Genomic DNA, 14253 nt, shown 5'->3' with positions numbered 1-14253 from the left:
AATTTTTGATTTTCAGTTGCTTTGTGGAGTGGGCCCACAATATCCATTCCCCATTGTGCAAACGGCCAAGGGCTTATCAAAGGCACTAGATCTTCAGCTGGTGTTCGGATCATTGGTGAAAATTTCTGACACTTCTCACAAATTTTTACATAAAATTTTTTATCTTCTTGCATGTGTGGCCACCAATATCCTTGGGTGATTGCTCGGTGGGCAATGGATCTGCCTCCAGCATGGCTTCCACATGTTCCCTCATGAATCTCGTGGAGGAACTTTTGCACCATTTCTGGATGCACACAGAGCATATAGGGTCCAGTAAAGGATTTCCTATACAACTTCCCTTCTGGGGACAGCCAAAACCTTGCAGATTTGGTCTTTATTTTGTGAGCTTCCTTTTTATCAGAGGGGAGTTTTTCATCTCCTAAAAACTCCACAATTGGATCCATCCAACTTGGTGCCTTGTTCACGTCCAAGACCAACTCCACACTTCTTCCAATGCTTGGCTCGTTAAGATAATCGACTAATACCTTTCTCTTAAACTCAGTTGGTACAGCTGCGGCCAACCAAGCTAGTGAGTCTATGTGAGCGTTCTGTCCAGAACTTATCTGCTCGATGTAAACCTTCTTTAATTCGTCCAGCAAGTCTTTGGCTGCCTCTACGTAAGCTGACATTTTCTCATTTCGGGCTTCATACTCTCCGGACAATCGGTTTACTACTAGTTGAGAATCACAATATACCCTAATTCGTTTTATTTTTAGAGTTTTTGTACTTCTTAAGCCAGCTAAGAGTGGTTCGTACTCTGCCACATTATTTGATGCACAAAAACCTAGCCAAACAGATAGTTTCAGCATTACTCCTTCAGAGGAAAAAGCACAACTCCGATTCTTGAACCAGTATTACAAGCTAAACCTTCAACAAACAACTTCCACTCCAGGGGGTCCTGTTCGGCTGGGGCTTTGTCCTTTTTGGATGGTGGCCCAGTCGTCTGCTCCTTTCTCGTAGGAGGCAGGGTTGCTACTGCAGGTGAGAATTTTGCTACAAAATCAGCCAACACCTGGCCCTTGATAGCGGTGCGCGGCAAGTAGTCAATGTCGTATTGGTTTAGCTCAACGGACCAAGTTGAGATTTGTCCCGAGAAGTCTGTCTTTCGTAGCAGTGATTTTAATGGGAACTCAGTATAAACCACAACTTTGTGGCTCTGGAAATAATGTGGCAACTTCCTCGTGGTTGTCCTTAGTGTCAGGACTAATTTCTCAAGGGGCAGACATCTCGTTTCTGCATCTAGTAACGTCTTACTCATATAATATATTGGGATTTGTTTGGATCCCTTATCCCTTAACAGGACTGCACTCACAGCATGTTCAGAAACTGCTAAATACAAAACCAAAGACTCACCCGGTTCTGGGGTTGTTAAAAGTGGTTCTTCTGCCAAGTATTTCTTCAAATCCTGGAAAGCCTGCTCGCACTCTGCTCCCCATTCATATCCTTCCCTTTTTTTCAACAATTGAAAAAAGGGTCTGCACTTGTCACTTGACCTGCTAATGAATCTGTTGAGGGCTACAGCCATTCCAGTTAACTTCTGGACTTCCTTTGTCGTTTTGGGACTTTGTAGCCTTTGCAAGGCTGTTATTTGATTAGGATTTGCTTCAATCCCTCTTATGGTCACTAGATGGCCTAGGAACTTCCCAGAGCCAACTCCAAATGCACACTTCGAGGCGTTGAGTTTTAGTTTGTACTTCCTCAGGATTCCAAAAGCTTCCCTCAAATCTACTATGTGTCCCTGTTTGGTCCTACTTTTCAGCACCATATCGTCAATGTAAACCTCCATGGTTTTGCCTAAGAGCTTTTTGAACATGATGGTGATGAGTTTCTGATACGTTGCCCCTGCGTTTCTTAGCCCAAAGGGCATGACACTATAACAATATAATCCTCGTTGTGTAATGAAGGAAGTCTTTTCCTGATCAGGCCCAAACATGGCAATCTAATGATATCCCCAATATGCATCGAGAAAACTCATATGTTCGTATCCAGCAGTGGCGTCAACCAACTAGTCTACCCTCGGAAGAGGAAAACTATCTTTTGGACATGCCTTGTTTAAGTCTGTGAAATCTACACAGACACGCCACTTTCCATTCTTCTTTTTTATAACCACAGTGTTGGAAAACCACTCTGGGTAGTAAACCTCCCGTATTGCTTTAGCTTTCAACAAACGATCTACCTCCTCGATAACAGCATCTACATGCTGAGTGGCTGCCCTTCTCTTCTTCTGAATGACTGGCTTATGTTGTGGATCAACGTTCAAATGGTGGCAGATCACATCTGCATCTACTCCGGGCATCTCGTCTGGTATCCATGCGAACACGTCAACATGATTTTTTAAGAAACTCACCAGTTTGGCCTATTCTTCTCCCGGTAGAGATTCCCCAATTAGAAAATACCTTTCAAGATCAGTCTCGTTAATCTGTATTTTCTTTAGGCCTTCCACTACTCTTTCCGCTGGGTTTCTTCCGACATCCTTGATAGTTGGTTGATTCGATGCTTCAACTGTATGAACATGATGGGCCTTTGGGATTCTTTTGATGATGGAAATCAAGCATTGTTGTGCTACCTTCAGACTACCCCTGATTTTCTCAATCCCATTAGAACTTGGGAATTTCACCATCTGGTGGTAAGTAGAGGAAACAACCCTCATCTTATACAACCAGGGTTCTTATTATTATTGCATTATAGGAAGATGGAACATCCACAACTAAAAAATCAATTCTTAAAACTACTGATCCTGCCCGAACAGGCAATATCACTTTCCCAAGGGGCCACACTGCCCCTGCACCAAACCCAACCAAGGGTGTTGTTGATTGCTCTAAATTTGTCTGGGCCAAGCCCAATTTCTTAAATGCATCATAATACAGTACCTCTGTACAACTCCCTAAATCCACCAGGATTCTCTCGATGTCATATTCCCCAATTCGTAGGGTTATGACTAGAGCATCATTCTGGGGCATTTGGACTTCTTCCAGATCCTCATCTATAAAAACTATGCCCTCGTTGCATGTGTCACTTTCTCGCCCTCTTTTGTTTCCCAGCCTCATAACATGCTGGTCAAGCTTGGCTTGCCTTTGGAGCAACCTTACCTCATTTCTTGTATAAGGAGTAGCCAATCCATGTATCATATGGATCACCCTTTTAGGATTCTGCTCGTAATCCATCTCCATGGTTTTCCTTTTATCTTTGGGATCTTCCTGAATGAATTCCTTGAGGTAGCCTCGAGAGACTAAATCATCAAGGTGCCTTTTGAACATCTCGCAGTCTTCAGTCGTGTGACCCCAATCCTTGTGGTAGCTGTAGTGCTGATTCGTAGCATGTTTTGTATCTTTATCTCCACCTAGACTTGGAGGCCGTTTGAAGGCTGGTTCTTTATTCGGTAAAGAATCCTGTAGATGGGTTCCTTCCAAACCGTGGTAATTGAAAAGAAAAACTTGGGATCAGGTGCTTACTTTTCTTTGTATGGCTCTTTTTAGCTTGCCCGAACTCTTTCCTTTCTCTATAGGTCTTGGGCTTTAGCTTATCTTCCTTCTTCGCTGGCCCCTTGGATTGCTCGATAGCCAACTTGCCATCTTCTCGGAGTATCTCGTCTTCCATTCTGGCATGTTGCTACCGAATGCATATTTAATGACCGGCGTAGCTTTCCCCGAACAAGCAGGCCAGTTTTGAACGTAGCAATCGCATATTCTTTGCTGCAACTTTCAATCTCATTGAAAGTTTCCCAATATTTCTTAGTGTAATCTCTGATCGGCTCGCTTTCCCCCTGTTTCATCATGGAGAGGCTTTCAAATGTTTTGGGGGCTTTTCTACTTGTCAAAAACCGAGCAGTAAACTCTTCTGCTAGCTGTGTCCATCCTTGTATGGAGTGTGGTCCCAACTTATGGAACCAAGATAGGGCTACCTTCCCCAAGCTTGAAGGGAACATCTTACACATAATGGCATCATCCCCAACATGCATGAACATAGCCTGTTGGTAATGTTGTATGTGAGCAACGGGGTCCGCATTCGTCTCGTAAAGGATGAATGCACCATGCTTCACTCTACTCGGTAGCCGTGCATCCTGTAACCTCCTTGCAAAGGGGGAAGCTGCTATGTTACTTAGGGCATGCCTTGCTGCTTCTCGTGCAGACATGGTGCCATCTTCTCGTTCCTTAGTCTTATGGGTCCCAGCCCTGTTCCAATCGGATTCAGTTCTCTCATACCTGTCCATGTCCATGTGGTGTTTCCTAGTACCCTCTTCAGGTGAGGAGCTTCGGCTCCTACTTCTCCATTTTCGTCGAGAAACCCTTCGCCTGCTTGGACTCCTGCTTCTTCTTTTTCGCGAAGAGGCCCCCTTTTGCTTTAGAGAAAGACTTTTACTCCTGCTCCTTCTGCGTGAAGGAGTTGCTTTGTGCTTTACCATAGCCCTTTGATCTCCTCTGGAATGTCCTCGTGAGAGTCCAGAATCCCCGGGGTGTTCTTGGATCCGTTCCAACTGTCAGATCTCATGTTCTCGTTTTTTAATCAATTGAGCATACTCCTCGATTTCCTGCCTCTTTTTATCGTGGGAATCTTCATTATTATGCACGCTCCTCGAATGTGCAACCGAATCTTCCCTTCGATGGGATTTGCTCCTTCGCGTGGAGCCTATAGCTGTTCTGCCCTCCTTATTCTTGGAGTCATCTTGGATGGTCAGAGGATGATATCTGCTGGTCGTTCTCTTGCCATGCCCGCTAGTAGACTTTGTTGGGGCACCCGGTGGGGATTTATCTCCTCCTCCCTCAGCTTGGTTCTTCTGATTAAGCGGTGTGACTGGATCTACTTCCACTACGGTCATTTTTTAAGGGAACTCTTTCGCTTTCCCACAGACGACGCCAATTGTAGGTGGAGAAAACGAGAATTACTTTGAACAGCACTGGATTGCAACGGCTCCGCGTACTGTTTAATCGGAACCCTAACGTCTTTGCCGGAACCCTAATCTGCAAAACAAACGAGGGGTGAGCGCACCTTTGCCTCTCGTGGTAAAGGCCCTTCGATGCCTAAGTTAGTATTTCGTACTGTAGAAAACATTAATTATCAATAGGGAAAGGTGGAGTAAGTGTAATTTTCAGCGTACCTTTTACCTCTAGGTTAACCCTGTTTATATAGGTATACGTATGCTTGCTGCCCATGCATCCTTGTTGCCTTAAGTTTCCTACCTCGTATAGAAAACCCAGGAAATCTTGGATTCTCGTTCCCTTATCAACTCTTTTAAGGAGTCTTTTTAGGACTCTGTTCCATAGCTGGCCGAACATCCCATTCCCATTGGGTATCTTTTCTGGATCCTGCCTTCTCGGGATCTCATTCCTTTAGGGAGTACCATTGTTTCTGGAACCTTCTAGAATGTCGTGCTCTAGCATTTGAGGTTGCTTTCTCAATAGTTATTTCCCTATTCGGCCACCTTATTGCCGAACAGTTCATCTGGACCAATAACTTCACATGTCTTTTGTCCTTGCATGCCGAACAGACTGCCTGGACCAATGACTTCACATGTCTTTGGTCCATATCATAGTTCACTGCCCTCTCTAGCAATATGACCTATCTTATCTACCGTGTGCTCCTATATATCATGTGTTCGGCTACTAATTATCCCTATTCGGGAATACCTCCATACAAATTTGGGGGTTCCAAGTCAAATGTTGATCTTTTGTTTCCATACTGTGAGCGGTGGAGAGAGATACCGGCCAAGAATACTGATTAATATGTTAGGGGACGTATATATTATACTAACCTCGAAAAAGAAAATCTTCGTCAAACTGGCATGGAGAGGAAAAAAAAAAAACCCGGCATGGAGAGGAGTTGCTCTATAAAAAAACAATTCTTTATTTCCTATGGATGGATCCATCTTCATAAAATATGCATCCTCAAGTTTGGCAACCAAAAATTACGTTCAACAATGCTAGGAACACAATGTTAAAACATAGCTCTAAAATTGTTAAATGCACATGGAATTGTGGATACTGTTATGTAGATATATAGTTGTACGGTTATACTTGTAGAAATTGTACGGTCACAAAAAGTGTAATTTCTTGTAGTGATTGATGTAGACACTCGAAAATCAGTGTAATTCCAAAGCTACTTTCCTATATTTTTTAAAGTGCCTCTATCAATTTTTGAATTGCCAATATCATTTTCCTATAAAGTTGTGTTCTTAGCAGTCAAAAAGCAAACTTGGAATCAAACAGCCACTCACAAGGATGTACTTCAAATAATTAAAGACTCAGATTGTCATAACATCATACTAGTAGTTTTCCAATTACTAAAGCGATGGATGACTTGTTAACTCACAAAATACCCATGTCAAATTTTACACTTCACATTTATTTATTTAAACTACATATAGTTAGATATGATGTATGTCGATGTCAAACTTCACACTCCATCATCATACTTCCAAGAAAATGATACATGCTTATTTAGTGCATGCAAAATTTGGAAGGTGGTGGTGGTGGAGGTCACAGTCATACTAGCTAGCTATATGTTAATGCTGGTGGTTGCATATATCTATCGATGATAGATCCATAATTATAGTGTCTATATATACACACACTTTTACTATACAAAAATATATGTGGCTTATTCTGTGGACACAATTAATGTGACATTGAACACTCCATCTCAATTATTGGTCTTAATGGTTGATCAGATTAAAACTTTTTTTTAAAGGCAAAAAGTTTCATTAATCTTTGAAATTATTACCAAGATCAATATGACAAAAAAAACATCATATTCCTAACAAACCTAAAAATGATCATTTGTTCAGTTTGAGACCCAAACTTTCGATTGGCAAGAAACCAACCGAAAACACCCAAAGAGCATAAGCCCACACCTAAAAAGCCAAGACCCAAACACCTAAGAGGTTAAGCCCAAACCCAGATAAAATCAAAACCCCTAAACCTATTCAACTGCTGTTGCCGCCGCCACCAGAGATTAAAACTTGACAAAGACAACTTCTCTCTCCTAAAGCATTCCCAAACCTTGAAATTATTCATCCATGAAACCAATGGTTGAGATACAGTGTTAAATGTTGGGTTAAACATTGTCTTAATATCTAGTTGTGTGTTCTTTTTTGTTTCTTTGAATTTCTGTAACTAGTTTATACATGTTCACATTGTGCTTTGTTCTTTAGGCCTTAAGTTGGCCTTTACTCATTGTTGGCATCCCTTAGTCTTTTGTTGGCTTTTATCTTCTGGCGATAACATAGTTTGTTTTGTATTTTGTGTTTTGCGGTTCTGTACCCTATGTTCTATTTCTTAGGCCCTAGTTTGGCCTTCGCTTGTCGCTGGTGTGTCTTAATTATTGTAACAGTGACAACACACTTATACTCTTTCCTTAGATTTATCAGTGCATTTCTAATATATGTGTTCCAAAAAAAAAAAACTTGGTGTAACTTTTATATACATAATGAATAGCAGCATATGTTAGGTGGGTTGATTCTTTCTCCTAAAAGAAAGGCAACCCCCTCATGAGTACTGGTGTACATCTTCTCAGGTTAATTGAATTGCTTCCACATGCATGAACCACAAGTACTGTCTACTGAACATGGTCTTCGTCAATCAATCAATGCCATTTAACGCCTCTTTTTTTAGATAACCAATGAAAATGATACATCCATATTTTATTTGGCCTTTCATGTCCAACATAAAGTTGATTAGATGAGGAGTTAAAGTAGCTACTAATCGATCTGGCCCACCCTTTCTATATCTACATCTCCAGTACCTGCATGTTACGAGTTGCATGTTTATCCGTGGCATGCAGTTATCACTATCGCTAACGGGTAAACTTAACAAGGTGCCTGTAGGGTCACCTGAACGTTCTCCATCCACTCATTTTTAGAAGTTATAAGTATTTGTTTCTTTTTTATAGGCAACAAAATTTTATTAAAATTATATTTGTTAAACAGCATAATAATAATTATATTACAGTACTCGTACATTGACATTAAATTTCTTCTAATTCTATAGGCCATTCTGCATTCTTTAGATTTTATTTTCTTGAAATAAACTATAAGTCCTCCTTTCTCTAAACACAGTCTTTTTTGTTCATCAATGAATGAACAAATATGATCACCTCTAAATTATGAATGAAATTTGCTTTATATTTAATGAGAAAATTACATGGTCCCATCACTAACTATAACGTCTTATACTTAGCAGAAGGTGTGGAGGCTTCGGTAATTGTCTCGGTAATATAACCGGACCACCATCAACCGAGTCCTCATATTGACATGGGCCTGTGTATATCTTTCTGTTTACTCGCTCGGCGTCAAGTCTCCTGTTTACACTTCGGTTAGTTACCGAGGTGTGCATTCCGTTTGGGTCTTTTGGCAGAATGCAGCATAGCAGGAGGGGACCATGAACGATACGTGGCGAAAAGGATCATCTGCCCATGTGCTTCATAACCGTCTTATCCCGTGGCATCATCTATGAGGTCACCAAGGGCGGTTACCTAAGCGTGACCTCCACGCACTGGCTTGGAGCCCAAGTTAACCTAGGTCTATAAATACAAAGGGATATTCATCTTTGAGAGGTATGCCATCTTCCCCTAACCCTAGACCTAAAAGCAACTCTCCTTACATCTAACTTGATCGTCGGAGGGTCACAAGGCTATTCCAGCCTTAGTGACTTGTTGCAGGTCCAGCGGCGGAGGAACGGAGCAGCGGAAGTGAAGTACTAGTTCAGGCGAAGGTCCCTCCTCCTAAATCGAACCCCTACAGAAGGGAGAGGCGGTACGGGTCGATATATATCAAATTTTAGATACAAAACATCTCTACATTTTTTACTTCTTGTTATTGTGATCTTTACCTTTCATAAATTAGGAGTGGAAAGAGTAGCAGTCAATTTGAATCCATTAGGTAATTGTAGCAGCAGATAAGAATGAAAGTAATTCAAATCGAAGGAGTCATGATCATTGAGGCATAAGAACAGTAAAACACAAGCGCTTGCTTTCATCTACCTCCTTTGAAATAGAGAAGAGAGTAGTACATGCAGAAAGATAAGCATTGTTAACAGAAAACCTATAGGGACCGACAGATCTCTTACCGAAATCGTAACGACGGTCGCGCCGGGCCGTGTCCGGCCACCAGACGGCCAATCTGAGCCGTCCAAAAATTCTATAAAAAAAAACCGAGTAGGCTCGCTCGTGAATCAACGGCATCCGACGTGCGTAGGTGCTCGATCCAAACACCACATGTATATATGAAAAAATGGGGTGTTTGGATCGAGTACCTACGCACGTCGGATGCCGTTGATTCCCGCGTAGAACCCACTCGGTTTTTTTTTATAGAATTTTTGGACGGCTCGGATCGGCCGTCCGGTGGCCGGAGACGGCCTGGCGCGACCATTGGTACGATTTTGGTACAGTACCCGTCGGTACGGGTAGCAGGACTCCATTGTTAAATCCTCAGACTTGAACTTGTTCAAACTCGTACCTGTTCATTTAAGTTGGATTTGGCGCTCCTATCATTAACCTGCTTATTGGCTTAGTTGTTTATTTCCCTTTTAAATTTTCGCTGGCCGTCGGTACGATTTTGGTACGGTACCCGTCGGTACGGGTAGCAGGACTCCATTGTTAAATCCTCAGACTTGAACTTGTTCAAACTCGAACCTGTTCATTTAAATTGGTTTTGGCGCTCCTATCACTAACCTGCTTATTGGCTTAGTTGTTTATTTCCCTTTTAAATTTTCGCAGCAATGGTTACAAAACTGGCCCTTCATCCAAATTGCAACTTCTTTTGACTCGTGTCTTGATGAAAAAGTTACACTCCACCTTGTTTGCCATTCCCTCGAATGAATTGCCCAAATGGGTATATCAGTTTACTGTCATGGATATAGATGTAACATGTAGGTATCTAACTTACCGGCCTTTTTGTGACTATTAATAAATGGATAAATCAGCGTTCAAAATCGAAAGTTTCAAGTGCTACATTTGTATTCTTAACCTTGAGCCTTGCCACAAAGTAACAAGTGCGCTTTAACTCCTCCTAGACAGAAGAAGGAGTATATTAAGAGCTCGGTAATGGTACATTGAAATGAGAAAGAAAGATAAGAAGTTCTCAAAAGAGGAGAACCCAAACAAAAAAAAGAAAGAAAGAAAGAAGTGTACTTATATTGTTACAAAATAAAGAAAGAAATAAAGTGTAACAGGAAGCATATAGTATAATTCTACTATGCTAAACACCACACAGTAAGAAGAATTATTACATTCCCCCAAATTCTTAATTTAAAGATGGAAGGAACATGCTTAGGGATAAATAGGAAAATAATTGCATATGTTTTTTTATTGCAAGCACTCTGGAAAACCAAGCTTCTGCAAACGGGCTTTGCTGTACTGCAAAGTATATTTTACCGCTGGTGACGGAAAAGTCGAATTGGAAGGCCTTTTTCCGGGACGGGCATTGGATTTACAACGATCTTTTCATCCGGAATTACCTTCTCCCACCTAAATCTTTTCACCAAGTTGTGCATGAAGGCGAGAACTTCCAATCTAGCATATTCTTTCCCAGGACACATTCGAGGCCCACCTCCGAAAGGAACGTAAGTGTAAGGCGCTGGCCCATTCCCGTCAAATCTTGAAGGATCAAACTTTTCAGGCTCAGGGAAGTACTGATGATTTCTATGGGTAGAGTGTGCACTCCAGTACAGCTACAAAATATTAAAAACATGAACGTTGTTAGTGATTTCCTTTGGGTAGGACACATATTACTCCCCCCGTCCCAATTTGTTTGTCTCTTTTTACTATTTGGGACCTTTAACAAAATTGTCTATATATTTCAATCTATAATGATTTTTATATGCAATATGGATCTTGTTTAATAGATGTCGAAAATGGACAAACAAACTGGGACGGACGAATCAAAACTTAACAGAGAATTTCGACTGACCTTCCATCCCTTTGGGATAGAGAAACCGGCATACATAAAGTCCGAAATGGCCTCCCTGAAAGCTCCCGGGAGGGGCGGTGCAAGTCTTAGTACTTCGCATGCTACATTCCAAGAATACTTCATCTTTTGCACGTCCTCCCAGTTCAGGAGCTCTCCCTCAGCTTTTGATTCGGCAACCTTCATTTGTTCTATAATGCCAAAAAAAAATAAAAAATAAATTTTTTTAACAATTTATCCATGAAATAAGTTATTTAGAATAAAGTAGTATGGAATTCCAATTTGGGTGAAAATGGTTCCAAACAGAAGTTACTGATGTACAATTTTGCATCTAAAGTATTCATTGCAGAAGCATGGGAAACAAATCTAGGAATAAAACAGAGTCAGGAATAATATGTCTCCAAGGGTGTAAGTGTAATTAACTAAAAATGGTAAGTGTCTGCACTTCCACCTATAGCTGCTTTTATATGTTTTGCATTTTGCTTTATATGTTTTGTATTTTCCCCTTTCGGTGTTGTGACAGAATTATTGTAAGAATGGTGAATAAAAGTGAAATAGGATCCCAGGTCGGTAGGACAGGAATTGCTTTGCACCTGAACAGGGCAAAAGAAGGAAGTCTACCTAACTCTCGTTGATAATTACCTTTCCTGAGTCAGAGATTTGATAAAATAATAAAACTGACATAATCACAAAATGCACTCGCGCGTGCAATATCTCAACAAAAGCTCTACAGTGTGACATGGATAATTCTGGCTAGTGGCAGATGTAAAATTTTCACATGTAATTTTACATTAATAAAACCAAGTTTACTCTGTTTAGTATATATTACTATGTACTAGCTAAGTCCGATAAAGAGACTAGATTAAGTCATATATACATATATAGGAGATAATTTCATCATATACATGTGACCAAAAGCTGGTTGATAACTTGAATTTTTTTTTCAAAAATATATCATGGAAATTTTAAGATTTTTTCCCACCAATAACACTTGGAGGGCAGGGGCCAACTCTATAAAGTTTTCCTAAATTAAATAATGAAATTAGTATTAATTGTGCGAATATTTATATTTTTGCAGGTCTAAACACATCCCGGCATACCCTATGTCCGGCCCTCATTTTGGTCCATGCGGTCCAGAAGTGGATCAACTTATAAAGATTTGAACTGCATACTTTCGACTCGTGTTATGCGCGATTCATGAAAACAATAGACTAATCTTACAACCATAATTGTATGAACAGATTAAGTATACTTTTCTCATGAGTTACTAGTAACTCTTTTCAATATTTTTCATTAAATTTCAAAGTGCATGTCTGGACCAACAATTAAATTGTACAAAGAAGTACTGATTTTACCTTGGTAAACCTTTTCATAAACTTCAGGTAGCTCGGCCAGGTACTTGATAATAAAAGTAATGGTAGCACTAGCAGTATCATGTCCTCCAACAAGCAAGCCAAGGATCTTGTCCGCTATATCCATCTCTTTCATGAATCTTCCGTCCTCATCAGGCGTCAACAACATGTGAGACAATATATCCTGCGTCGGCGACGCTCTGTTCTCGGCCAAATCCAACTTCCTCTGCTTTATAATCGTTAAAAGTTGTTTCCTTATCAAGTTTGATGCCTTGACCGCGCGGTTAAGCGGGGTTCCTGGCAAATCGATCGGTATCGAGAACATCCCCGCGGCCAGGAGCTCGAACGGCTCCAAGAATTCGGCTACGTGTTTCGGATCTTCTACGCTTATGAACAAGCGACAAGCGAGCCAGAACGTGTATAGTTTTGAGAGAGGGAAAACTTCGACCACTTTTTTGTTTTCCCAGTCCGAGTTCAAGTGCTTTTGAGCTATACTGTCCATGATACCTGTCGGATTATATGTATGAAGAATAGATCAGATTGCTATCTTGCCAGTACAAAAGTGACATGCTTGTATGCTTAGGAATAGAATGCTAGTAACAGAGAAGGTAACATAGTATTACTACATGAAAAAGGTAAAGTACGATGGAAAATTGGATTTAAATATGGATCAATAGATACGAGCCCTTTGTGGTTGGTAAAAATCTATGGGTGATTCGTCGTATGGGAATTGTCGTGAACTTGGAGTTGTATGATCATGGCTAGCTAGGGAGCTTGCTAAAGATTGTCAACCTTCTCTATCCTAAAATATATATAAGATAGATGTATTTTTAATATCAACACACTTTTTCTACAGCAGGTGGTTCAAACTCTCGGTAAAATTCTAAATTGAGAAATTAAAGTTTCTGAAGAAAAACAATTCGGTAATTGGAATCTGAAACCAACGAAAGACAAATCATTCAGTCCAAATTATATGACAATGATATTTTCCAAATGATAAGCTAAGATAGTAATATTTGTATTTACGTGTGAAACTAAATCTAGTATAAAATACTAGTAACGTATATATATGTCTAGCAATATAGCCCTAGGGTCGTGAACTAGTATTATTCCTAAAATGCCCATGGTAACGTGTGTAGAGCTGTACATAATTAAATCCAAGAATGTAAATAGAGCATATTAATTAACGAATATACCGATATATTTGTGAAGTGCTTCGGCCCTCAAGAATTGCGGAAGGAGCTTCCTCATTTTTCTCATTTCGTCATTGGAAGAAGTTTGGGTTGAGGAAGGAAAGACTTTGTCAATGGAACTGGGCCACCACGCCGTGACTAGTCTGTTCTCGTTGGAAAAGAGAAACTTGTTACCCGGTGCGCTGCACATGACGATCGTCGGGGCACCAAACAACGACGTTCTGAAGGCTTGTGGGGAGAACTTGGCCATTCTTTCGGTGATGAACTTCTCCGGCTGACCCTTCCACCCGTTGGAAAGGAAGTCATAGCTCTCTCCAATGAACGGATAACCCGTCTTTCCCGGAGGAAGACTGGAGATTTTGGACTTTGGCTTAAACATCAAAGCCAATGAAAGAGGAAATAGTATGAAGAAGGCGGCAAAAGGGAGGAGAGAGTATAAAGAAAACTCCATGATTTTGCTATGGCTTGGTGGCCGGCTAGTGTGTGTGCTTCCCAACTCTCGGCTCCTATTGTTGGTTATATAGGAAAAGTTCCCGATTTTGTCTCTTTAATTTTATTGATTGAACCCTTGTATTTTATTAGTCTTGTCATTTGACCCCTAGAATTTATAATCTACACAATGCAAGCGGATATTTACGGAATATTTAGTATGTGTTTCTTATAATGGTATTTTATTGACAGGCTCCTGACTGACTTATTATCGGTTAGTTTTTCCGGAACATAATAAGTTTTTTTTTTTTTTGTGTGTTTGCGTTGACTTATTTATTTATTT

At 40.6% G+C, this 14253-nt stretch overlaps 1 protein-coding gene across 1 annotated transcript; it reads right to left on the bottom strand.

Annotated features, from left to right (window-relative positions):
• Positions 1 to 10144: 10144 nt before the first annotated feature.
• On the bottom strand, positions 10145 to 13988 carry LOC131322131 (beta-amyrin 28-monooxygenase-like). Its single transcript, XM_058353318.1, has 4 exons — positions 13485 to 13988; positions 12292 to 12795; positions 10940 to 11127; positions 10145 to 10700 (listed from the first exon to the last, which is right to left on the bottom strand). Exons 1-4 carry the CDS (start codon positions 13930 to 13932, stop codon positions 10401 to 10403), a joined length of 1440 nt encoding a protein of 479 aa, XP_058209301.1. The 5' UTR covers positions 13933 to 13988; the 3' UTR covers positions 10145 to 10400.
• Between the last annotated feature and the right edge of the window lie 265 nt (positions 13989 to 14253).

Source organism: Rhododendron vialii, chromosome 4a (assembly GCF_030253575.1).
Source record: "Rhododendron vialii isolate Sample 1 chromosome 4a, ASM3025357v1".
Lineage (NCBI taxonomy): Eukaryota > Viridiplantae > Streptophyta > Magnoliopsida > Ericales > Ericaceae > Rhododendron > Rhododendron vialii.
This window is presented reverse-complemented; position numbering and strand designations above follow the sequence as displayed.

Excerpts from the sequence above, each read along its gene's own strand:
- LOC131322131 (XM_058353318.1), bottom strand. The coding sequence starts at position 13,932 with ATGGAGTTTTCTTTATACTCTCTCCTCCCTTTTGCCGCCTTCTTCATA. Across the intron at positions 11,128-12,291 it reads TTATGAAAAGGTTTACCAAG|AACAAATGAAGGTTGCCGAA; the intron begins GTAAAATCAGTA and ends TTGGCATTATAG. Across the intron at positions 10,701-10,939 it reads CTATCCCAAAGGGATGGAAG|CTGTACTGGAGTGCACACTC; the intron begins GTCAGTCGAAAT and ends AATATTTTGTAG.